The sequence below is a fragment of the Catharus ustulatus genome, chromosome 24 (genome assembly GCF_009819885.2).
Source record: "Catharus ustulatus isolate bCatUst1 chromosome 24, bCatUst1.pri.v2, whole genome shotgun sequence".
NCBI lineage: Eukaryota > Metazoa > Chordata > Aves > Passeriformes > Turdidae > Catharus > Catharus ustulatus.
The window spans coordinates 3008045-3034041 of NC_046244.1; the positions used below are offsets into that span (position 1 = coordinate 3008045).

A 25997-nucleotide genomic window follows, 5' to 3' on the forward strand; every position below is an offset into this window, starting at 1 on the left:
CTGCTTCTGGTGACAAGGTTTTGTAATACTCCAAGGCTTTTCTGTGTGTGCTTTTCACAATACTAAATCTTTCGAAAAGATAATAAGGAGAGGTTTTGTCTGTGGCTGCAATGAAGTTCAGAGCTAAAACCTCAGAGCTAAAACCTCACAGAAGATTGCTTCTGGATGACCTCATGAAATAGTCTGAGCACGTGACATTGGAAAATTAACAAGTGTATTAAGTAACCATTGTGATTGTAACACAACCTGAAGTGGTAGTTAGGCTGTTCTCATTAAATTCCATTTATTTTTTTTAAAAAAAGCAATGCCTGTCATTTTAGGTTTACAGTGTTCAGGTTGGTTTTCTTTAGGATAGTTCTGTTCAGACTTGTCTTTTTCTTGTGCTTTGTATAGGTGCTGTTGAATTGGAAAACTTGCCACTGAAAAAAGATGCTTTAAAGGAGCTGGAATTACCATTTGAAGTAAAGGCAGGTTTGTATTTTGCTTGTGTGTGCAGGACAGATATTTTCTAAATATAATTATTGCATGTTTTAGAGGACCTGTGAGTCAGAGGCTCAGACAAATCATGTAGCCTGATTCTTAGGTTATTTCTGGTTTAGCTTGTTTGTTTCTTACACCACATTTTCTGTGAGGATTTTCAGGGGTGATAAGTATGTTTTCACAGGAATCTGACAGTGTGTGTCTGTTTTGTTTATTCAGGTTTCATTGGCAAAATAACACTACAGATCCCTTTTTATCGTCCACATGTGGATCCATGGGTGATATCTGTCTCAAAACTGCACTTAATTGGTGCGCCAGAAAAAAGAGAAGAGTTTGATGAGGAAAGGGAAAAGTTGCAAGAAAGAGAACACAAGAAAGCCCTTCTGCTGGCACTTGAAGAAAAATGGAAGGTGAGTCATGCTTGTGTTTCATGGTGAAGAAATCTCTATGATGCATGGATTGTATTTAAGTCTCCTAACATGAGACAGAACAAATGCACAAGAATTTAATTTGTACATGCTGACAAATTAAATTTCTGTCCCACCACTCCTCACCATTATGTTGTATGTCCCACATATGTCAGAAATACCTAAATATCTTAAGTGAACTTGTTTAGTTTTTCTTTCTCCCTGTTGACAGTGATTTCAGTGTAACAAAATATATCATCTCACCAGCTCTTACCATGGTTAGTAATGCTTATCAACATTTCCTCTTTCAGAAAGAACAACAACAGAAAGGGGAGTCTTACTGGTACTCAGTTACTGCATCTGTAGTCACAAGAATTGTAGAAAACATCGAAGTAAGTCTTTGCTTTTGGCAGTTACACATTTGCCTTTAAAATGGAAAATAATTGTATGATAGCAAAAAAAAGTACAGTTGTGTCATTTTTGGGGAGAAGGGTGGGGACTGCTGGTGTCTGAGGAGAAGGTAGAACCAGGGAGTACAAAACCAGAAATGAGGAATAGTTTCTGTTAGTTAAAATATCTACTAGAAATTAGTTGGTAAATTTCAGAAATTAAATATTGAATATTAAATTGTTCCAGCATTAATGAAAAGTTTGCTATATACTGCTATAATGATGTAGATAGTATTTCTCTAGTAATGTTTTTTTTTCTGTCCAGTTAAAAATCCAGGATGTGCATTTGAGGTTTGAAGATGGTGTCACAAATCCTTCACAGCCATTTGCATTTGGCATCTGCATCAAAAATGTCTCAATGCAGAATGCAGTGTTTGAACCGGTAAGTGCAGCTTGTGTGTACAAGAGCAGCTCAGATGGGATGCTGCTTTTTATGGGTGCTAGTAAATATTCACAAAAAATACAGCATTTTAGAAACCTTCTGGTTGTTGTATTAAATTGACTCTGGGCATTTCATGTTTTTTCTTGGGTGTGTAGAACTAAAAACTACATAGCATGTGGTGTGTGATCTTAACTTTACTCCACTTCTTCTGCTCCAGGTGGAGAAACTGATGCGGAAAAAGCGGATGGATGTTGCTGATTTCAGTGTTTATTGGGATACCAGTTGCACTTTATTGGGTGACCTGCCTCCTGGTCAACTCCAGGTACATGAGAGAGGTTTTGCATATGAAAGAGAGGTTGTTGTTAGTCTCCTTTCTATACTGATGTAGAATTTATTTGATCTGGTCTTTCAAGAGCAACAGAAGTCTATGGTTTCATGCTTTACTGGTAGGGTACATGTGCAGCCTACAAAGGCTGTATTGTGAAATAGCTTGTTTTACTTTTGAAGAGAGAACATGTTCAAGAAGTTTTTTCCAATGGGCTGGCCTGCTACTGAAATACATTCTAGTATATGGAAGCAGAGCATCCTAATTATGCACTCACTTCTTAGAGAGTAATTTGCTTGTAACCCCCAGGAAGCAATGGATAGGAGTATGGAAAGTCGTGATCACAATTACATCATGGAGCCTGTCTGCACCTCTGCTCTTCTCAAGAGGAATTGTTCTAAGGAGCCTTTAAGATCCCGGCACACTCCACGGCTGGAATGTGACATTCAGCTTGAGACCATACCCCTGAAGCTTTCCCAGGTAAATACCAACCATTGACCTGCCAGTAACTGAACAGATATCACAAAACTGTGGCAGTGTTTGTGACAGCTAAAATGCTGTTATTGTAGCATAAAATTAATACTCTGAAAGATTTTGTATGAGAGATAGCTCAAAGAGATATATTGAATAAATTGTTTTAAAGTTAAGCATTCAGAATTACTTGCTTATTATTACTGAAAGTGATTACTGCAAAAAGAATTAAATTGTTGCTTGTTTATTGTAGTAATAGGAAGGGTGCATGTGTGGGATGGGGGGCTTGGTCTGTACAATGCACAATAGCAGCTGATGTTATGTTGATAACCTGATATGGAAGATTTCATCCTTTGTATTTGTAAATGAAACCATAAATGGAATGTCATGCATGAACTGCTAGTGGCTTGGAGAAGATATGTCACACTTGGGAAAAGAATTGTGAATTATGATTAACATTAATCTTCATTCTGCACTATGTGCAGGCCATTGATGCCAGTAAATCAAACCTGTGGTTGGGTTTTTGCTGGGTTTTTTCCTCTCCTCTTTTCCTGGAAAACACTTCAGTATCACCTCACTGATCTGTGTGTTGTTCCATTAAAAGGTGCAGTATCAGCAGATCATGGGATTCTTAAAGGAATTGGCTAGAAAGGAACGACAGCTGAAATTCAGGAAGTGGAGACCAAAAGTTACAGTAACAGAGAAGTAAGTACATCTCCAGATGTGGTTTTGTCAGCTATCTTAGAAAAATAGAATGAGAAAAATACAGAAACCTACGTAATAATCATATGTTAGAGATTCAGTTTTCATGTTTTGTTCCCCTACCTCAGAAATCAGTTTTAAATATTCAGATGTAATTCAAATGTAAAATTATCCTTACCTGAGGCTTTCAGTCCAGTCTCTGTAACTCTAAATTTTGTTTTCTGTGCCTGACATGTGGCAGCTGGACTGAATCCCAGTGGGGTGGTGGGACCTTGGGGAACACTGTCCTCCACAGTCTGTAGGACCAACCCATCTGTGCTGGCTCCAGGGCTGCTGCTTTTCCTGGCCACTGGCCCACTACTTTTCACTCAGTCTCCTGGACCTTTCACCGGTCGGACATGCACTTGCCTTAGGTTTTTTTAATGAAATACTGGTAATGCAGTAATGGAAAATTGTTTTCAGCTGCCGGGGATGGTGGATCTTTGCCCTGAATGCAAACCTGTCAGAGATCAGGGAGCAGAGACAGCGTTCCACCTGGGCGTTTGCGCTGCGCCGGGCCCGCGATGCCGTGTTCTACACAGACCTGTACTACAGCAAGCTCAAGGGGGAGCCACTGTCTGCTGCAGACCAGGTATTCAGACTTGAGTTTCTTCTACAGTGATGGCTAATCATCTTATGTTTGGTTTGTGTCATCTTTTCATGTTTGAAACATGGACAAGTTAAGAAATGTCTTTAGTTTTACTGCATGCCGTCTTCACTGAACTGACTGTCTGCTGAGATTTTAATGATGAGACCTGAGCTTGTGGGAGGTGTGTGAGCTGCAGGGTTCATGTGTTTTTGTTTTGCACTGCAAAAATCTGTCTGGTTTTAGAGCTGTAGCCAGTGTTCATCAAAAATAGCATTAACTTCTCCCAAATGCCTGTGACAGTTGGTAACATGCTTTTTAACTCATGTTGTCTGTAGATCCAAAAGGTATTTAAATACCAGAAATGTGTCTGCCCATATGCTTAGGTGGATAATTGGAAAAATTGTGGCTACTTGACAATGGGTTTTGGGGGGGGTTGTGTTGGTTGTGTTTTGTTTTTCCAAATTTATTTGAGGATGAAGAATTTAGTGCCTGTAATAATCTACTGTGATCTACTTCAGAAAAGAATGACCTATGAACTATGATTAGCTGCTTTTTATCTTTAGGTACATAGGGACTTTTTCTTCAAATCAGTTCAGGGCATCATGCACCATGTACCTGTATTAATTAAAGGTGCAATTCTATTGCTACTTTTGAGTTGTATGTAATCTTTATTTTTGTTATTTGGATATGAACTGTAGGAGTAGGTCACGTACAGAAAATTTTATAGTACCTGACAAAGCCAGGTCTCATAGAGCTTGCAATGTGTTGAGCAGAGCTGTGAAATGTAACAAGGGTAATGGCAGTGGACTAGAAAAATGTCTTTTGCTTTGTTGTTTCATGATAGATTTTTTTATGCTTGTGTGAATCATCAATTCTCTCAAACTTGTTAATCAATACAAAGATGACATGTCTGAGTAACTGTCTATAAATACTACATTGTCCTAATTTACCCACTTCATTTCTGCCACCTTCTTTACTCAAGACAGAAGCTTTTTCAGCTCCTGGCTAAGCAAGGAATTCTGTTAAATCAGTTATTTTCCCTGGTTTAATTTTTGTGCTGCAAATATTCCTTCTTATTTGTAATAGGAGGATATAGTTGGGAATTTTTTTACAGTGCTAAAATAGTGTATTCTACAATGCAACTCAGCTTTATTTATAATTCAGGAAAATGTCAGTGTTACAATTGCCTACATGACTTTAATTAATTTTTGTGTGCTGAGGCACTTGCATATGATCATTAATGCCATCTTATTTTTTTTCCACGTCTGCAACTCAGTGTAGAGATACTTGACATGTTTGTGAATAAGATTCTGTACTCCTTTAATGCAGGTACTTTACCTTTTTTGTCTTTCCAGGCAGAAATGCAACGTATTGAGGATGAGCAGACTTATGAAGAGTTGAAGATTCTGTATGAGATAGTTCATAATAAGTTTCATGACTTAGCTGAGGTGAGAACATTCTCCATACAGGGTAGTATTTGGAATCTTTGAGTGGTGATCTGAGGTATTGTTCTGCTGGAGAACCTTAGCACGTATTTTCATTGGTTTAAAAGTGTGGCATTAATGCTAAAATTGCAGAAATGCTCAGTTCCTGCAGTTCTTACTGTTGTGTCACTTGCACAGTGAAATCTTTGTCTTGCCATATGATGATATTCCCCAGCAGGATCCTTGCCAGAGTTCCTAGGTCAGGTACTCTCCATCTTAAAAACAGAGAGTGGAAATGAAGGCCTGTAATGAATATTTTCCTAAATAAACATGTGGGCAGAAGTGAGCCTCATGAAAATAGCTTGGGAAACACACTTCATTAAATATGGACTCATCTCCATAACAACACAATGTCATTTCTTGCAAAGACAAATGCTAAAATGTAGAGCTGTGCTTTATGGTGTCAAATTATTTTTTTGGTTTAGTGTTTCTAGACCAAGATTTAAAGGGTGACATATGGCTTCATATGTGCATAATCACATGTATGTTTATGTATTCATGTGAACATGCAACAGTTAAGTGATGATGTGTTTGTTACTTCTTTGCTGCTGCTGCTCTCCTCTAGGCTGAGTATTGGTTGAGAATATCACTGCTGGAGATGAAATTGTGTTTTTATTGTGTTTTTTGTACACTGGTGATGCTCTCACTCAGCAGCAGTAATGTGTATGTCTTGACTGTTCAAACAGAGTATTAAAGAGCCCTTGCCTGCTTCCATTGGAGGTTCCCCTTCAGCAGCAGCTGGAGATTCCCATGGCAGCAGCTCTGGGATGCTGCAGTACCTGCAGTCATGGTTCCCTGGCTGGGGAGGTTGGTATGGATATCCTCAGCAGACATATGAAGGTGAACCCTTTGAAGGGCTGCTGCCAGACCCAAAGGAGCAGTGGAATCCTGAAGATATACTGGGTATGGAAACACAGGGTTTGCTCCCATGGTTTGGTACGTGGTCCAGGTGTGCAGAAAGAGCTCTGGGCCTGTCCTGTTACAGGATTCTCTGCCAGCTGATTCTCAGCCTGCCTGAAGCTGAACAGCCTGGGCAGTGTGGGGGTACCTGGGTACCTGCTTGTTTCCAAAACCATGCAGGGAGTGCATTTACTTCCACTCTTACTGTCATTTATGGCAAAGAGCTTTGGGATGTCTTCTGTTCAAGTGTGTGTGGGGTCATGTGTCTGGGTCTAACAGGAATAGTCCTGGGTTGTTGGGGTCTTTGTAAATTCAGGCTTATGTTACCTTGATTGAAATGGAGGAATTCTATGGAATATTCAGTTTTTTAAAGGGAAAAGGTATATCTGCTCTATTTTTTGTTTCTGATTTTCTCCCTGAGAACTGGAGAAATCTTTATTTTCATATTCATAGGAACTTTCTTGTTCTTCAGTAGCTCTTCAGAAACTTAATTTATTTAATGTGTTAATTTTGTTTTTTATTAGGTACGGATGAATTTTTTGATCCTGCTGCAGATGCTTCCAGCATGAATACCTTTACCAAGAGAGATCATGTTTTTGCTAAATTAAATCTACAGCTGCAGGGTGGCTCTTTCACTCTGTTGCATGGGAAGAAAAAGGTATTGTGTACTGAAGAAACTGCTTTTATGCAGCTGGAGTTTTCAGGTATTTAGCCCATTTCTGTTCTTTCTTACAAAAATGAGAGCTGCCTCACAATCATTGTACTGTATAACAAATTTCTGTGTTAAATTTTATAGTAGATAAGACTTCAAAAATATTTGTTTCTTGGGCAGTACTTTTTATTTGTAAAATTTAAATAAAATGTATGCACTACTAAAAGAAACAAAATAATTTTATGTATTTATATTCCAGGTGTAAAGATCTTGGCGGAATCCCTTCCTCGCAGAAAGTCTTCCCTGCTCAAAGTTCAGCTTGGTAGTCTTTTCCTGAGGGATTTGGCAACAAAAGGGACCATATTTCCTGTTCTTGTTTTCCCAAATCCTGTAGGTGAAAAAACTCCTATAAGTTACTATGTGGGATGCATAATTGTGTATGAAAATAGTTATACTCCAAAACTCCAAACATTTCTTATCCCAGAAAGGGAAAACAAAAGTCTTGAGGAAGATTTCCACTTGTTGAATTTACTTTTTCCCTCTCCAAATACAATTTATAGAACTCTTCATTTTTTACTCTATATGCTTGTAACTTCAGTCTTTCATTTGTATTTGTAGAGAAGAAGATAATTTGTTGAACAACATTTGATTTTTGGAACAATCAGCATTGCTGCTTAATCAGTGATTGTTCTTTTCCATACAGCTCTGTAGCCCAAGTAATGGTTCTGTTTCACCTGTGTACTGGGACACTAAATGCAGAATTAAATTCTAGAAAAGATTTCAAAGTTCTCTTCTGAGTGAACATAATTTGAATCTAAAGCCGTGAGGATTTCCCATGTATTTTGTGTTTGTACTGACTGCAATTTGCACTTCAGAGCTCAGCCTGCAGGAGTGGAGAGTGTTTGCTCTTAGTCATATTGCCTTCTTTTGTTTGACCATGTCAGTCAGGGAAAAAATGCTTAAAATAATCTCAGACTGTACATATAGTTCAACAGAAAAGACTTTATGCTTATATCAGGTGGCTTGATTGATTTTATCTAAACAATCTTTTTTCTTTTAAATTCTTATTAGCAAAAAGAGGTTGGCTGCATGTCTTCCCTTGGACTCCAAAGTTTGTCCTCAGAAAGGACTAATCAGAACTCTGGTAAAGATTTCATTTTATGTTTGATGTGATAATTCCTACAAACCAGAAAATTCAAAACTTAGTGCCTAGAGTTTGAATTAATGCAAATGCTTTTTGCAGGTGGTAAAGATAAAATCATAGAAATTTTGTTCAAGATGTAAGGATGCATGCAGGCTGACTTTAAAGAAAGGAGGAAATGTATTTCAAGACAATAGGTTTTGTACTTACTCTTTGTTTTGGTTTAAAAGGAAATTGATAGGAGTTCAACTTTAGAACCTCAATTATACAAATATTTTTGTGTCTGTAAACTTGTTGAACTGTGTTGATTGTAAAAGTTGATCATATTACTTCTTTTTCTGTTACTGAAGAATTCTTAGACACTTGTACTTTCCCAGTAGTACCAGTTAAAGATCAGTTGTTAAGTTCTTTGGGAGTTGTTCTTTGTTTTTGTCTTGTTTGTTTGTTTTGGGGATTTTTACTGCTGCATTTTGTAAGTTGTTTTTTATTCACTTGCAGATCCTGATGCCCCAGTATTTCAGATGCTTTATGAAAGAAATCCAATTCACAGCACTTTTGAGAGGCGCCTGGAAGTCAGTACCAGACCTCTAAATATTATTTACAATCCACAAGCCATTAAGAAAGTAGCTGACTTCTTCTACAAGGGAAGGGTTCATGCCTCAGGTTAACCTTTAATGTTTTTTTGGTGGGGTTGGGTTTTGGTGATGGAATTACATCTTTTCTTGTCTTTGATTTTTATTTTCATTCTTAGAAATACAAAGCACTAATCAAAGAATCTTTACTTTGAGTTCAAATTTTGTGCTACTCTGAGTCTTGTCTGGAGGGTTTTGGTTCCTTTGTTTGTTTTGTTTTTTGTTTAATTGAATCAGGGGTTTTGCTTGACTGACTCCTGCCACTTCTACTTTAAAATTGCAAGTTACTGTTATGCCCCATGGTGAATGTTCATATCCCCTAAATTAAAATACATAAATAAGGAGAGGGTTTAGAGAGATTACAGAATTCCTGTTCTGGAAATAGATGGAGTTTTTTTGAGAAGGCAGTTAAAAGAATATTTCTGTAGTAATGATACACAGGAAATAGTATTCTAATTCCTGGTGTATTTTTTTTGTTGGTGAGATTAAGGCTGCCTTTTGTAACAGCTTCTTAAGATACCTTGATTTTTAGATTTGAACATACTGGTTCTTTAAATTCCTAAGTGAATAAGATTTAGGGTTGCAGTACCTAAGCCTGTAACACTATAAAGTGTCCACCTTTGCAGTTTTGGTTGTTCAGCTTCTGAGGAGATGAGAGTGACAATAAGTAACATTAGGAACATGAACATGTTCTTGAAATACCAGCTGTTTTTCTGCTGATTATGGTAAATACTGAAAGATTCAAATTACCTGGTATAAAGGTGTGTGTGACACCTTTTCTCACAAGGTGAGAATATTCCATAAATATTCAAGTTTAAAACAAACAGACCAGCCAAGCAAACTAAAAACCACTGTCTACACGTGCACATCTTAATGTTTAGTCAGAATTTCCTCTCTGGCCATACTTAGCACCCTTTCTGTCTTACTTGAATTTAATTACTCAGGGTGAAGGTCTGTGAGATAAAGACCATAAAATGGATTGGGAAATTTTTCTTAAGTGGAATTATTTGTTTTGTGCTTAAATACTTCCTTTTCACTGTGCAGCAGCCTAGTGAATAGGCACAGAGAGTGACTTTCACCCGTTGTGTTTTCCTGTTCTGTATTTTACTACTAAAATTTAAAATAAATATTTTATCTTTTTTTCTTCCATTTTTTCTTCTGATTCAATAAAGATTGAACAAAGTTATACCTAGTCAGTTTTCCCTCTCTTGTGCAGGTTTTGGTTATCAGTCTGAATTAGAGGCAAGAGTGGCTGAAGCTGCCAGAAGACAGTACAACAAACTGAAAATGCAGACGAAAGCTGAAATCAGACAAACGATCGATCGGTTATTAGTTGGAGACTTCATTGTAAGTTTTTACCCCCAAATGTTTATGTAGACTTTTAGCCTTTTGGTTTAGGACTTGGAGCTCTAAGGAGTCAGGTTTGTTGTTGTTTGTGTGATGTTCTTTGTGAGCAGGAGGGGAGTTTTCCAGGAAGTGTTGTAGATTCCTTTTGTTGCTGTCAGTCACTCCAGGCTTGACTACAATGAGAGTCTGTGGTTTAACGAGGTACCAGACCTGAATGTGGCTGGAGTTTGTGACAGTCAGCTCAGCAGGAGAAACAGTGGCCAATTAGATGTTTCACATGGCTTTTTTTGGTTTGTTATCTTGTGGGCTTATATCTTTCTTCCTAACTTTCAGGAAAACAGCAAGAGCTGGACTGTGTGCCTTGATATCTCTGCCCCTCAGGTGATCTTTCCTGATGATTTCAAATTTGCGGATCCTGTGTTAGTTGTTGTAGATCTGGGAAGAATATTGCTCACGAATTCTCAAGGTATGATCTAGAATTATTGCAGCTTTCCTTTTCTTTCTATCTTCTTTCAGAAAGTGAGAGCTTAAAAAAAAAAGGGTTAAAATGTACAGGGAAGTTTTGGGGGTGTTCCTGCTTTGCAAAGTAGAAAAAATCCTTTTCTTAATATAATAAAATGAAAGTTAATATTAGGCAATAAAACTAGTTGGACAAAACCTTCTGATGATAAAAATACTGTAGTCAAGTAGCTCTTACTTTTCAGTTGGTTTTGAGGATCAGAAGAATTGTGTGGGCAGAGTAATAGGTTCTTTGTTCTTTTTTTGACAACTTGGTCAAAAGTCAATCTTGCAGTAAGTGGGTTAAAAATAAGACAATAGTGCCTTTTTTTAGCTTCTGTACTACTGTCAGTTGTGACTGACACCTCTGTGAATGTAGAAGTATAGTAGGTTTCTTGTTGAGGAAAAAGGAAGTGACACTGGAAGGAGGCAAGGACATTTTCTTGTGTTAAAAAAAAATAGACTTCAGACAGGATGATCAGATAATCATAGGAAACATCTGAGGAGAATACTTTTGTTTATTTGTTTGTTTGCTGTTTTTTTAATCCACAGAAGACTGTAAGAGGAGTACAGGTACCATTTCTCCAGAAGACAATGAATTGAGTGATGAGGAATATAAAACACCACTTGCAACTCCTCCCAATACCCCACCCCCAGAATCCAACACCAGCAGTGGCATCAAGATGTCTGAATTTACTGGAGTAGAAATCAGTGAAGAGCAGCTACAGGCACATTTAATGAGTAAAAAAATGTATGAGAGATACACACTTTCTTTTATGGACCTTCAGATCATGGTGGGCCGAGTGAAAGACAACTGGAAGCACGTTCAGGATAGTGATGTGGGTCCAACTCATGTGGTAGAAAAATTCAATATTCACCTGCAGCTGGAGCGCAGACTGATCTACACATCTGACCCAAAATACCCAGGAGCTGTCTTGTCTGGAAACTTGCCAGACTTGAAAATTCACATCAATGAAGACAAAATCCTGGCTCTGAAGAACTGTTTGACACAGCTGAGTACATCTGAAACTAAGTCTTCAGATGCCCTGCATTTAGGGAGGGATAAGATTTTTGCAGAGGTAGACCAGTTTGGCAGTTTGCACGATTCTGTCATGAATCTGACACAGAGTGTTGTCATGCTGGAGCAGCACACCCGCGAGGTTCTTGTTGAGTCCCAGCTGCTTTTGGCTGAGTTCAAAGTGAACTGTATGCAGCTGGGTGTTGAGAGTAATGGACGATACATCTCTGTGCTCAAGGTTTTTGGCACCAATGCCCATTTTGTGAAAAGGCCTTATGATGCAGAGGTGTCCCTGACCGTCCATGGCCTCTTACTGGTTGATACTATGCAAACATATGGAGCAGATTTTGATCTTTTGATGGCTTCTCATAAGAACCTGAGCTTTGATGTGCCAACAGGAAGCCTTCGAGACAGCAGGGCTCAGTCCCCAGTTTCTGGGCCACAAGATGCACGTCCCATTAGTGTTGCTGGTTTGGCAGAGCGATGCACTACAGCCTCCCACACCTCACCTGGTAACAATGGAAAGGATCAAGAGTCCTTGATAAAGTTGGAGTATCAGTTTGTGAGAGCAGAATGCCCGTCAATGAACTTGGATAGCAGTCTGCAGGTGATCTCTGTACAGGTGAACAACCTGGATATCATCCTTAACCCAGAGACCATCGTTGAACTGATTGGGTTTCTCCAGAAATCTTTCCCCAAGGAGAAGGAAGATTCTAGTCCTCAGCCTTTAACAGCTGACTTGGAGAGAAGTTGGAGGGAACAGGAAACATTCCAGTCTACTTATGCACAAAACACAGAGGTAGCAGTTGACATTCACTGGTTAAATGTACTTCTCCTCAGGACAGTTGGCATGACAAATGGAGAAAAATATGGCAGAAAAATTGCAACAGCCAGTATTGGTGGCACCAAAGTCCATGTCTCCATGTGTAGCAAACTGGATGTGAATGGTTCTCTTGGGTGCCTTCACCTCATGGATCTGACCCAAGACAATGTAAAGAACCAGTACGTGGTGAGCATAGGGAACACATGGAGGTATGAAAATCTCATTGGCAATGGAAATTGCTTGGAATCTTTATTCTTTAGGCTTAATGATGGAAATAGCCTTCCAGATGCTTTAAGTTTCACTTTTACAGAAAAGTCAGAAGAGGAGTGTTCTCTCAACCTCAAAATGGCCTCCTTGCACTACAACCACTCAGCCAAATTTTTGAAAGAACTGACTTTGTCCATGGATGAGCTGGAAGAGAATTTCCGCAGCATGTTGAAAAGTGCAGCTTCAAAAGTTACAACAGTCTTGGCAACTAAAACTGCTGAATACAGTGAAATGGTTTCTTTGTTTGATACCATACCACGATCAAGAGATGTTGCCAGTGCAGAAGATAATGAAGGCGATGCATTTGGATCCCAGTCCCTCAAAGCTGATACTATCAAGCTTATATTAAATATAAACATTGAATCCCCAATTGTCTCCATACCTCGAAAGCCTGGTAGCTCTGAACTGCTTGTAGGTCATCTAGGACAAATATCTATTCAGAATTTTGTACCTGGAGAGGATGAGTCTACAAGTGATAGGCTGCAAGTTGAAATTAAAGATATTAAGATGTATTCATTAAATAGTCAAAATAATCAATTTACAAACAAGAAGGAGCCTGCAAGTGAGATACCCCATGGGCCACATTCTTCATCAGGTCCTGCCAGCATTAACAGCCAGGAAGAATCTCATTTTAGTCGTCATTACTTCTTTGAATCGTTACATAAAGGCCATGGTATGTTAATCAGAGGAGTCTTAATTGTTATAATGTGAGTAGAATATGTGTTTAAAATGTGTATTGACCATAGGTCTGGTTGTATATTCTGCTTTACCCATCCTACTGAGACACATTGGTCTGTTTTAATGACAATGGGCTAATTATTGTACTTGTATCCATTTTTTACCTCCTGAGCAAAAGCAGAATGGTGCCTTTTAGGCAGAAATTGAGCAAAACATAACCATACAATCTTAGTCCAGCATTGCTCAGATTCTGAGCAAGTTCAATAGCTGCTGTGTTATCTCTTCCATAAGTATTTATGGGCTAATCAGTTCAATTGCTCTAGTGTTGTTCTAATTTCACTTTCTCTTAAAGCTTTCCACATTCTGAATAACACCACCATCCAGTTTAAATTGGAAAAGATACCACTAGAGAAAGATTTGGATTTAACTTTTCCTCTGTGTAATGAAGACTTTGAAATATCAAGCGTTATGAAGATTGAAGGGAAATTTGTGAACCCTCTTCAGGTACAGAAATGTAGTATTTCCACTATCAATATAAAAATATTTCTCTACATAGAAGATAAGTAGTTTTCAGGCCAGTATCTTCAGGTTTAACACATTAGTAATTTAGAAATTAGATCCTTACACACATGGTTAGAAGAGACAGTCTTAAGTCATGACCAATATTTAATCTTGATTTGGGGACATTTTAGATGCCTTTATTAATTAGTATGACTTTTGCTTGAACACAGAAGGAAAAGTACATGTGTCACTGTCCAAATAAGTTTATTTGCAATTTTAGAATTAAAACTAAGAATTAAAATACCATTACCTTGAAGAAACCTGGGCAAGAGCAGAGGTTTTAAATAGAGAAAACTGAAACTTCTAACACTTGGGAACAAAGCATGATGGCTAAGTAGAATGTTTATTTCATATATTACTGTGTAAGCACAGGTGATGAATTATTTTTAACTAACTCTGTGTGGATGGTTTTTGCCCAGGAATGCAAGGTATCCCATCTGTTTCTGGGGGGTGTCATCTTGCAGAGCTAATACAGAAGTGTTTTGCTTCAGTTTTGCATTGTACCTTGTTTTGGATTATTTTTTTCTTGGATGAACTTAAAATTTGTGTGGTTTGGAATTCCACTTAAGAATTTTAGGATATATTAATATAGAGAGCTCCTATGTGATGATTGTTTCTTTTTTCTACATTGTAGGTGGTGTTAGCAAAACATGTATATGAACAAGTCCTTCAGACTCTGGATAATTTAATTTACAGTGAAGACTTGAACAGATTTTCAACCACTTCTGTGTCTCCAACTGGTCTTAGTTCTCCTTCAGAGAGCTACTTCAACATCAGAGAACCTACTTCATCACTTCATAGTACAGGCACAGAATTCTTGAGTGAACGGAAGGAAAATGGCTTATTCAGCCACTCTAGTTTTAATTCTGTTCCAAACAAGCCTTTAGCTATCAGGGAAACAAAATCCTTTACTCAAATTCAAGCAAACTTTCACATCTCAGAGCTCCAGGTTCAGTTAAGTGGTGATCTCACCCTTGGGGCACAAGGTCTTGTCAGCCTTAAGTTTCAGGATTTTGATGTTGAGTTTGCCAAAGATCACCCTCAGACCTTGTCCATCCAGATTGCCTTGCGCTCCCTGCTGATGGAAGATCTCCTGGAAAAGAAACCAGACTCTAAGTACAAGAACCTCATGGTGTCCCGTGGAGCACCCAAACCATCCAGTTTAGCACATAAGGAGTATCTTTCACAGTCCTGTCCCTCAGTTTCCAATGCAGAATACCCAGATATGCCACGTTCCCTCCCTTCCCACATGGAAGAAGCACCCAATGTCTTTCAGCTGTACCAAAGACCAGTTTGTGCCTCCCGTAAGAAGCAAAAAGAAGATGGTGATGCTGAGTATCCTCTGACTCCACCTCCTTCTCCATCAGCAGACAGATCCAAGTTGCCCTGTGGAAAAAGTAACTTTGATGATTCATTAGTTCATATCAATATATTTCTAGTGGATAGGAAACATCCTGAATTTTCTTCTCGCTATAACAAAATTAACCGTAGTGTAGATGTTGATTTTAATTGTCTAGATGTGTTAATAACTTTGCAAACTTGGGTAGTCATACTGGATTTCTTTGGGATTGGATCCACTGCTGATAACCATGCTATGAAGCCACAGCCTGAAGATACTCAGCAGACAATCAAAGCAGAAATAAATTCCTTGTCAGCTTCTCAAGCCCAAGAACCTGTAAACACTAAGCTGGATCTAAAGGTATACTTGAGATGCAAAACAGTAATTGGATTGTCTGTCATAAAACATCTGGTTTATAGAAACCTAAGGTGACATTTACATCATGTGTTTTATATTCTAGTGGGGAATGTACATAAATGCAGAAACATTTAAAATGTGAAGATGTAGTTTAAAAAATGGAGTTATAGAAAAGCAGAACATTTGCAAAATGCTTGGCTCCCTTGCTCTGTGACCCTCTCTAATGAAAAGGTTGATTCAGTATAAAAGACCTAACATGCAGCAATTGGCACCATGCTGTTCTAGATACTGTGGAGTTTATTTATGCAAAAAGTCTACATTCTATAAATATATATCCATATATGTTTATACATATCTGTATAAACATATTTTTTGAAAAACACATGATGTATGTGTATGTAATACAGTCTTTGCCCAGAGGCTCTGCAATCTAATTTACATGTGGCACATCTTGAAAGATGAGAAGGTGAAGGTAACAGTGTTGGGATTTGTTCTTGGCCATTGATGATTGACTTTCATTGAATGATCAATGTTCTTTGATCATTCTGAATTGCTTGGGAGATCCATTAATGTGCAAACAAGGCAGTAAAAATGTTACTCTCCTTCAGTGTCTCCCAATCAGATAATTGTTTGCCATTCATGTGTTACAGTGCAATTGTCTTGGAAAAAAGCTAAACAAGATGTTCAAGCTCTGAAGTCATGTTTCCCATACCAATTTGTTCCTGTTTTGTTTGACCAGGTCCACTCTTTGTCCTTAGTCCTGAATAAGACAACCAGTGAGCTTGCTAAAGCCAGTGTGGCAAAACTTGCAGCTCACTTGGAAGTGATTGGTGAGTAGATTGAAGGGCTCAGGTTGTTTACAGCTTAAAATAAAATGAGGTGTGCACTGGAATTATGATTTAAAATATTTTTATTTTGGTGCTCATTGGGTTTTTTGTGTTTTTTCTGGGCAAAATGTACATTCTCCTCCCACTGCTTCTTCTTTGCTTTTTTAGGGTTTATTTGAAATCGTGGCTTAAATCCCTCCCAGTTGTCAAACCTTAAATCACTTTAGTTGCAATTGGCTGTGATTTTAATGCTTCACTTTTACAGAGCAGAAAAATAATTCTTGTTACTATTCTGGAGGGAAAAAAGGAGTTGTATCTAAATTTCACAAATCAAAGTGGTGTGATCACATGGAGTGTGTAAAGCCTAGAGTAATGTGTGGGTAGCAGAAACACATGATTTTCTTGGAACATGAGGTTTAATGTTTAATTGAATTGACTTATTTAATTACTTGTAATGAGGCTATCCCACTAATAGAAACTTCTGGGGTTTTGTAACTGAACTGTGTTTGGTGGTCCTGATTGTCTGTCCTTTGTTTTGCAGAGGGAGATTTAGCCTTGCAGGGAAGTATTGGAAGTCTGTCCTTAAGTGATCTTACATCTCATGGAGAATTTTACAGAGAACGTTTCACTACGAGTGGAGAAGAGGCACTCATTTTTCAAATCTTTAAGTATGAATTTCAACATTTTATTACTCAATATTAGATTGTTACTCCATTAACTTCCAACACCCCTCCCCCCCAAAAAAAAACTCCAAAAGTCAAACAAATGCAGAAAACCCAACCCCACACCTGTCAGGGCTGCATGATTCCACTTAGGTCTCTTGGGATTTAAATGGGATTTAAAATATTTTCAGTTGTAAATTTAAGATTTTTAACTTTGTCTTGTAATATACAAAGAAATGGAAAAAGAAAAGTAGTTTTTTATTTCGCTCTAAAGCTGGTTTTGAAGGTATTTACATGATAGTTTGTTCCTAGCTAAAACAGCTTTTTTTTTTAAAGTTGGAAGAGGTTTTCAACTGGTGAAATAGATTTTCCATTGCTCCTTGATTTTGGAATAAGGGGTTTGCTTTTGTCATAATGTAAATTTGAATTTCTTTGTTATGTTTTAAGAAATAGATCTTACCTTGTGATGTCTTCTGCTTTTCCAATTAATCAGGTTAGAAATTATCCAAGTAATGTTATGGAATTAATTTCAAATACAACAGCACACTGATTCAGAATTGAACACACACATTATCCTGCAGTGGAGTAGTTACCTTAAAACCCACTGTTCTAATATAAAATCAATCAAAGTGTAGCTTTGATCACATCTGATTACTGCTGATATAAAAGCAACAAAGGTGTAATGCAGAGATTAAAGGTACATTCCAAATGCAGAATTTTCCTATTTGCTTAATAAAACACAGCAGCATTTAAATGTACAAAATTTAGAAGTAATTAACACAAAACTGATTTTTGATGTCTGCAACTGAAATAGTGTTACAGTAATTTCACCATTATAAGCCGCACCATTTGGACTAAAATTTTGGTCCAAACCCGAAGTGCAGCTTATAGTCAGGTGCGGCTTATATATGGACAAAGAATGAAAAGTTACTGTTTTAGTTTGGAGGACAGGTGTCTGCTGAGAAAGGCAGGAACTTCTCTTTGAAATGGAGAATGTAAACCCCCTCCCTCAAAATTATTATAGTTTTGAAATCAAGGGACTTTCAGGCAAAGATATGGAAATTAGGAATAACAGTTCTTTACTAGGGAAATTAAAATAGAAATACAGCACTACAAAGAAACAAACCCCAAACCCTGACACAGTCAGAGTACAACCTGACACCCGTCAGGCAGGGTGTTGGCAGCAGTCCCATCCCATGGTGGCTGCATCCTCCTGCAGTGACAGATGTGGCTCAGTTGGAGCAGTGCTCCTGTACAAGGTGCAGTTTCCCTCCGGAGCTCCAGTGGTGATGTGGAGAAATCCGGTTTGCCTCTGGAGTCCAGTGGAGAAAGGGGCTCCCTTAGTGTCCCAAAACCTCTGTTTTTATGTTGGTGAGAAATGTTGGGCTCTTCCCCCTGGCTGGAGCAACTCCCAATGGGATGCAGTAATTTTATCAGTCCCACAGTGGGACTCAATGGCCATGAGCAGAAAATGACTGGCTGGAGGAAGGATGGGCTGTGAAAAGATAAAGAACAATGCCCTGCCTGGTTTCAATGGATGGCCCATTAGCAGAATATCTCCCACAGAGATCAGGATCACTGCCCCCACCCTCAACAGATGGTGATAGAACAGATACCTTTGATCACACTCTGTATTGTAACGTGCGGCTTATAATCAGGTGCGGCTTATAATAGTGAAATTACTCTAATTACACCCTGTGAGCATCAGTTAAATCCTCTCTATTACTATTTTGAATGGAGTAAACTGTCTAGTGCTGCTTCTAAAATGTAGCTGAGGTTGGTAAATTTGCCTTGGTACCCTTGTGCCAGGTATGGGAGGCCGGACCCTCTGCTGCAGCGGGAGTGCGACGTGCGCGTCAGCCTGCGCATGGCCTCTGTGCAGTACGTGCACACCCAGCGCTTCCAGGCCGAGGTGGTGTCCTTCATCCAGCACTTCACTCAGCTCCAAGATGTCTTAGGGAGGCAGAGAGCAGCCATTGAAGGACAAACAGTAAGTCTGGGCCTTTATTTTGTTCTTTCCCAGCCTGTTTTTTGCAGTTGAAATGCAATATATGATTTATGTTAATGCATCGATTCAAGTGAGTTGAAATGGTGGGAGGTTTTAGAGTTTTGGTGTTGGTAGAGATTGCTCAGGCTCATCTTGTAGTCAGGAGACCTTAATTAGGACCATCCTGCTGCTGTTTGAAAGTGAAGAATACTAAATTTGCACATTCCTTAAAACTTCAGCACCTGGCTTCTGCAGGATGCACTGGACAGAAAGGGTCAAGGTGTTCACTTGTCTCATTCTCCAGTGTTCACCAAGTAATAATACCTGAATTAGCAGAGCCAAGTGAGAAGTTCTGTTCCGCTCAGGTGTATGTCTCTGATTTGGTTTGATGGCTGATGGGATGAGAAAATCAGAACTTCTGCATGGTAGGGTGTATGAATATAGAGGTTGTAGAGCAAGATAGATTATGTCAATACAGAGCATGTAGGGCATGACAGAGCATTTCAGTAATCAGGACAGCCATAGACCACATCACCTAATGTGGCAGTAATTAATACAGTCAATAGTCTTCTTTTAATAGAAGCTTCTCTTAATTGAAAGCAAAACAGTGAATACATTAAAATGCTTCATTGTCCATCAGGTGGGAAGTTGGAATCTGTGAAACATTCTAAATGATGGGGTTTTGCTTTTTGCAAATAATTTTTCTTAAGTAATTTTTTGTGCAGTGAGCTGAGTAGTGTCTGTTCTGCCTCTTACCTCAGGGGTGAAAGGGTATGTCACTCTTCACTGCTGCACCTCTTGCACAGGATTTTCCTGTTTGTGTCATAATATTTTTTTTAATGAGCCTTTATTCTCTGCCTGAAACAAGAGTTTGAGGTTTTTTTGTTGGTTGTTTTGTTGTTATTTTTTATTTGGTATAATTTTTAACCATATCTTAATTTTGTATATCAAGGGATAATGATTCTGAGTTCAGTACTAATCAGTGCTTCCTGCAATTTTTGTAATTATTTTTTAAATGAATCTTTGCTCTTCTCAGGTGAGAGATAAAGCCCAGCGAGCTTCCCGAGTTCTTCTTGATATTGAGGCTGGGGCTCCTGTTCTGCTTATACCTGAGAGCTCCAAGTCTAACAGTCTTATTGTAGCTAATCTGGGAAAACTGAGAGTGAAGAACAGGTTCCTGTTTGCAGGAATGCCTGGTACCTTTTCATTGAAGAACAAGGTAGGAACGTTAAGTCTTAATTTAGCAGCTCCTGGTTTTGCTAATTCTTGTGTGTTTTATTTCTAAATCAAAATTGTAATTGATTCTTACATTTTACTTTTTATATTGACTTTGCAGTTCTAGTAATGAGAGTCTGTGCCAGTGTACTGGCAAATCTTACAGATTTGCCTTGCTGCTGATTGTGCTGTGCTGCCCTTCCTGCCTTGAGCTTACTGTGTGAGGCATTGGGGCAGAGGAGAGACTCAGCTGAGTGTTTTGAGAGAACAGAGAGAGTAAAGGAGGCTGAACTCACTGCAGCTGCTCTGGTGAGGAAGCAGGACCCAACTGGGTGCACACCTGGGACCAGGATGGGCTTTCAGCTCACCCTGCTTGGTTACTCCAGCTCAAAATTTCACCACCCAAAATTTCCACAGTGTGAACAGCAGCAAACAGGGCTCTGTGTTGGCTGAGACTTGCTCTAACACACTGGAGAACAGAATTGGATTAATTTTTTTAACTCCTCTCAGTGAAACTGAGTGTGTGTAGTTGCTTTGATGAGGTGAAACCTTGGGAAAGGTTTCCAGTGGCTGTACAGGTGGCAAAACACAGGACAGGAGTAGCTGGTGCTGCTCTTGAAAGATGCAGCCACAAAATTTGGGGTAAGGAAGATCCATCTTGGATGGCTTTCTATATCTAACCCATTCTACAAAGCAGGGAGTTGTCTGGGACTCCCCTAATTCTATTTTGAAAGGGTTAGAAGTTAGATGGACTAAATTGCTGCAGTGGATTAGTGGTGTGTGTGTTGCCTTCATCTGATTGGTATCTGCCTGTGTCTTTGCTGTCAGGAAACAGCAGATTGTGGTGTTGGATTGTTTCCTACTGTAGTGTGTTCATACAGGTACAGGTTGTTGATACAAGTACAGGTTTGTGAGCAACAGACTCCTAAATCAACATTATAAGTTAAAGAAAGTGTGCACAATAATTTTATTTCGGCCTAAAAATATTGTGTTATGTAGCACTGTGGTAATGCAGGTGTTTGAAATGGGATTAGGTGGGGTTTGGCATTTTTTTTGTTGGTTTTGTTTTCATTTTTCCTCTGTCCTGTGTTTATTTTTGAGGATCGGATTTTACAAGGCAATGCATACAAGGATCCTGTTTTATTTGAGGTATTTCACATCTTTGTAGCAGTGTTCAGGTGCTCCTCATTCATTCTGTAAAAAAGGAAGTATTCTTCTGGAATTTAGCACTTTAAAAAACTACTTCATTTGTTAAAGATGATGTTTCTGTTCTAAATGTTTTGCTGAATTCTAGAAGAATTGAGTGCAAAGTTTTTGTGGTGTGCTCTTTATGCATGTCTGAGGAGCTGCTAATTTGGATTTAATTGCATAAATTCATAGATTTATAGATGATGTGATGATTTTCCTTTGCATGTACTTTTCATTCTTTTCTTTACAGTATGAAGTTAAATCTTAATGTCCTCATTTTTTTTTTCTTTAAATCCTTGACTGTGTTCACAATTAATTTTTTCCAGTTTTTTTTCTAGTATTTAAAAACCATGGAAAGCAAGAAAATATTAACAATTAAAACCAGAAAGGGAAGTTTATGGTAGGGATTGATGTAACATCAGGATCAGGATACAGAATGAAGGTGGGAAATTACAGTGACAATACAGGAGTCAGGGGCAAAGTGAGCAATCTTGGAGTAAGGGCTGAGTAGATCACTAAAGATGATTGCTACCTGCATGGGACATGAGGTTAATTGATTGAAATTAATTAATTGAAATCCCAAAATCGGCTTTGGAGTATAAAGGTGGTGTGTAAACCTTTTCCACCAGACAGATCAGTGGCTGGGGTCATTCCATCAGAGGAGGCTGTCAGATTGGTCAAGCAGGATTTTTGGGAAAAGAAATTTCTGATGTTGATGTGACTCTTTTTGTAGTGAAATTTGCAGGTTTTTAATGGGAGACAACTCATGGATTTCTACTGGATATATGGTAGTGAGGAGATGTCTAAAATATTTTACATCAATGGAAATAAACTTTTCTTTTTTTTACCTGTGAGGAATTTACCACTAAGTGTAGGGATTTGTCCAACCTTAAACTGCAGGAGAATTTTGGGACACATTTTGGTGTGACAGCTGAATTATTTAAATGCATAAAATGTGAATGTGTATGTTGGTTCACATATTGTAATAAAACAGGAATTTGCTGACATGATCTTGCAGAAATAATAGCATATGGTTTTTTCATCACCTGAGAAACAGCTTTAAATATTTAACAGTCTTTATTCTGCAGAAATATTTATTGTGTTGGTCTTACCCCTACATTTTGGTATTAATTTCATTTACATGAAAATCCCTCTGCTTTTGAATTAGTTTCTCATGGAAAAGATTGCACAGCTTTTTGAGGAATGTTGCTGAAATAAACTTTTTTTACAAAAAAATGTTTTCATTAGCTGTTAAGGCTATAGGAGAAAAGTTTTTCCATTTTTGTACAGCAGAAGATACTGGCATTCTAATAATTTATTACAGCTTGACCTTGGTGCGTTGGTTCCTTAGAATTTAAGTTTAAAATCTGATGTTAATTACAAAATCTCTTTCATTAGCAGGATTCAGTTCAGTTTTCCCCTCCTACGGGAACCCCAAAACATAGTGCGAAGAAAACAAGTGCTGATGAGTCCAAATCAACAATGGAAGGATTGGTCATGAAAAAATCATCAGGATCAAACATTTCCAGGCTGAAGAGTGAGTCTGCAGTGAGCACATCCAGCAAGCAGCAAGGGCAGCCATCAAAGCTGCCTGTGGTCCCCAACCCTGAGAGCCCAGGTATGTGAAAGCAACAGGAGCCCCATGGAGCTACCTTGGCCTTGTGAAATGACAGTGCCATATTGGTTCTATCTTATGTGACACTGAATAAGTGGGAGACTCTGGGTATGGAGATTGGAGAAGAAAGGACTTCTGAGTTTTAAGACTGGTTTTTGCAGTTTAAAGGATTAGGGAGTTGTAGTTCAGTTTCTTCTGGAAGAGCAGTCCCACAAATTGGGTGTGTTTTGAGATGCAGATTGCACATATCAAAGGGGTGTGCTTGGACTGCTAATGGGGAATTTACATTTACCTGAGAATGAGCTTGGTATCTGGTAGGTACAGATATTGATGAACATGAATAATAAAAAAAAAGTGGAATAAAATCAAAAGTAAACTAAATTTGTTTTTAAAAGTAGGTTGGATTCTGTTTCTCTTCCTAATGTGTTATCTCCTGTGTGCTTGCAGAGGATCACATCTGCCTCTTGGACTGCATTGTGGTTGATCTGCAGGACATGGATATCTTTGCTGCTGAAAGATACCAAAGAGATTATTCCAAAGCTTCCAAAGTGGAAGATACCAGTGCAGATTTAAGCTTTCCATCCTACTTGGTGAGGCAGACAGGAGGGAGCCTGCTGACAGAGCCCTTCAGACTGAAGTTAAAAGTAGAGAGAAACTTGGACAAGTGAGTTTAAACAGGGTCACTTCATGCTGTCACCTACAGGAGTGCTTTAGATGCCTTTTGTTGCATCCTAAAGGTCTTGCTGTGTTGGAGCTCCTGGAAATTCTGAGGTTTCCTCTTTGTTGCAGGGAGCTGAGTCATGCTGTTGCAGACATTTCAATCCATGGCAACTTGTCCTCAGTGCACTGCTCTCTGGATCTGAACAAGTACAAACTGATCCGTGGGCTGCTGGAGAACAACCTTGGCGAGCCCATCGAGGAGTTCATGCGCCCTTACGACTTGCAGGATCCAAGAATTCTTGTAAGAGCATCTGTGTGCAGCTGAAATTCTCTTGAAATGTCTTGGGGGAGGTTTGCTGATTTTGCTGATGGCAACAATATTTTAAGGACAAAGAAACTCTAGATCAGTACTGTGAAAATGGATTAAGGGTCATTTTCAAGTTGAAGGTCACAGTGTTGTGATTGTAACATTTCCCCAGTAATGGTTAATGAAACTCTTTGGAGAGGAAAGACACCACACAAAAGCAGTTTACATTTTTCTGAAATACAGTTTAATTCAGACATGAGAGTTAAACATGCTCTGAAAAAGAATGTTGGTGTTTTCCACTTTCAGACAGTTTTGAGTGGAGAGGTGTATACTTCCATGTCATTCCTCATTGACATGGTAAATGTGAGCCTGGAACTGATGGATCCAAAGGCAAAAGATGGATGCAGCTCTTTAGCCAGGTATGAATATTCTATATTGAATACCTTATCCTAAATGCTATGCTCATGTGAAAGATACAGGACAAGAATTGAAATAATATGTGGAATTACAGTTTAATAATGCAGTGAAATGGAATTTCTTAAGAGTCTAAACTGAGAGTTTGAGCTTCTCTAAAAGATGAAAGGGAATGACACTGTTCAGAAGATGCAGTCTGCCTTTCCAGTTGTCCTTGAAATAACTCTAATAATCAGTTTACTTGCCCAAGAGAAATAGTATTTTAATTAAGAAAGCGATATGAGGGAGGGTTAAAAAAGCAGATTGCTGTTATGGTGGCTTGTTGGGTTTTTTTTTAATCCAGAATGTTTTTGATCAGTAGAAAATATTACCACTTTTAATACAAATCTATTTTCTATTTCTATCACATGGGACATGATTGTAGTTTTTAAATGAAAGATTTCAGCAGTGTGCCATACTTGTAAAATGAGTGACTCCAAGGAATAAATAACCTGTAAGTCTCTTTGGTGTGTTGTTTTGCTTTTTGTTCTCTCAGGTTTGATTTTAAGAAATCCAAGTTACTTTTTGAAAGCTCTTCAAATGGAACAAAATCTGTAAATCTGGTCTCTCATTCCATGATGGCCTTTGACACTCGTTATGCTGGACAGAAATATGCTACAGGCCCCCCAAATGTCTTCAACTGCATCTTTCAGTCATCAAAAAACAACAGTAGCCCTGGAGCAATCCAGATTGAATTGCATTTCAGGTTGGTAATTCTGGGATTTGTTTGTTTTTAACAATGACATGATCAGTATTGTCCTGATTTTAATACACCTGTTATTATTGTAGATAACCTTGGGCACATTGTATTTCAATCTGGTTACATTTTTGGGGTGATCAGTGGTACTTGATAGATTGAAATCTGCAGTTATTAATTCCCTGGAAGTTGCTGGATTTTTTTTTCTTTTTCTCTTGTTGCAATGAAATTCAGGTTTGAATGTGTAATGGATCAGATGAAGGTTTGACCTATTACAATCAGTAGTGCTTAAAGCTTGGTAACTCTGGCCTATCACTTGTATGTGTGCATAAAACCAGTTTTTAGAATTTTTACTATAAGATGCACAAAAGCTGTTTCCCAGCAGGTGTCACACGTGGTTTTCTGAGAGCATCAAATACAGACAGCAATGGCCTCTTGCAAAAACAATCTCTGTATTCTCTTCTGTCTTACCCTGTTTGCTTTTTCTTACCTACTTTTATCTAATTTAGTATTGAAATTGGAAATATGAAGTATAATGTCAGTATTTACCTGTATCACCATGGTGTTTTTTTGAGGAATTTTAACTACCAAAAAAGAGGGTGAAGTGAGATGACTGGAGATGTTGCTTTCACTTCTGATCAGATTTGCTGACCAAGCTCAGCTTTCTCACTCTCATAGAAGCATGATGCCTTCTGAAACAGTTGCAGAAGTAATGTAGAAGAAAAAAAAAGTAGATTATTTTAGTCCAGTAGAAAGTTTTGGAGACATTTGTTCATAAAAACCAGCTAAAGAAACTTGTCAATAGAGATTTTTTATTTTTTTAAGATTTGGATGCTGCATTATGG

The 25997-nt window shown here is 38.3% G+C and overlaps 1 protein-coding gene across 4 annotated transcripts in view; it reads left to right on the forward strand.

Annotated features, from left to right (window-relative positions):
* VPS13D (vacuolar protein sorting 13 homolog D) overlaps positions 1 to 25997 on the forward strand; it is a 98959-nt gene that overhangs the window by 3079 nt on the left and 69883 nt on the right. For 2 of the 4 annotated variants that reach the window (XM_033079338.1, XM_033079340.1), the window contains exons 3-30: positions 394 to 471; positions 700 to 890; positions 1199 to 1279; positions 1602 to 1718; positions 1936 to 2040; positions 2353 to 2523; positions 3119 to 3219; positions 3679 to 3847; positions 5200 to 5292; positions 6015 to 6231; positions 6753 to 6932; positions 7140 to 7270; positions 7952 to 8024; positions 8520 to 8684; positions 9870 to 10000; positions 10334 to 10466; positions 11051 to 13279; positions 13637 to 13788; positions 14480 to 15544; positions 16281 to 16371; positions 16910 to 17036; positions 18840 to 19020; positions 20054 to 20236; positions 22819 to 23038; positions 23483 to 23699; positions 23825 to 23996; positions 24309 to 24421; positions 24952 to 25161. In XM_033079338.1, the coding sequence (XP_032935229.1) occupies positions 394 to 471; positions 700 to 890; positions 1199 to 1279; positions 1602 to 1718; positions 1936 to 2040; positions 2353 to 2523; positions 3119 to 3219; positions 3679 to 3847; positions 5200 to 5292; positions 6015 to 6231; positions 6753 to 6932; positions 7140 to 7270; positions 7952 to 8024; positions 8520 to 8684; positions 9870 to 10000; positions 10334 to 10466; positions 11051 to 13279; positions 13637 to 13788; positions 14480 to 15544; positions 16281 to 16371; positions 16910 to 17036; positions 18840 to 19020; positions 20054 to 20236; positions 22819 to 23038; positions 23483 to 23699; positions 23825 to 23996; positions 24309 to 24421; positions 24952 to 25161 (7096 nt within the window). The remainder of the gene's footprint in view (positions 1 to 393; positions 472 to 699; positions 891 to 1198; positions 1280 to 1601; positions 1719 to 1935; positions 2041 to 2352; positions 2524 to 3118; positions 3220 to 3678; positions 3848 to 5199; positions 5293 to 6014; positions 6232 to 6752; positions 6933 to 7139; positions 7271 to 7951; positions 8025 to 8519; positions 8685 to 9869; positions 10001 to 10333; positions 10467 to 11050; positions 13280 to 13636; positions 13789 to 14479; positions 15545 to 16280; positions 16372 to 16909; positions 17037 to 18839; positions 19021 to 20053; positions 20237 to 22818; positions 23039 to 23482; positions 23700 to 23824; positions 23997 to 24308; positions 24422 to 24951; positions 25162 to 25997) is intronic. The other 2 variants (XM_033079339.1, XM_033079341.1) reach the window with 1 other exon arrangement.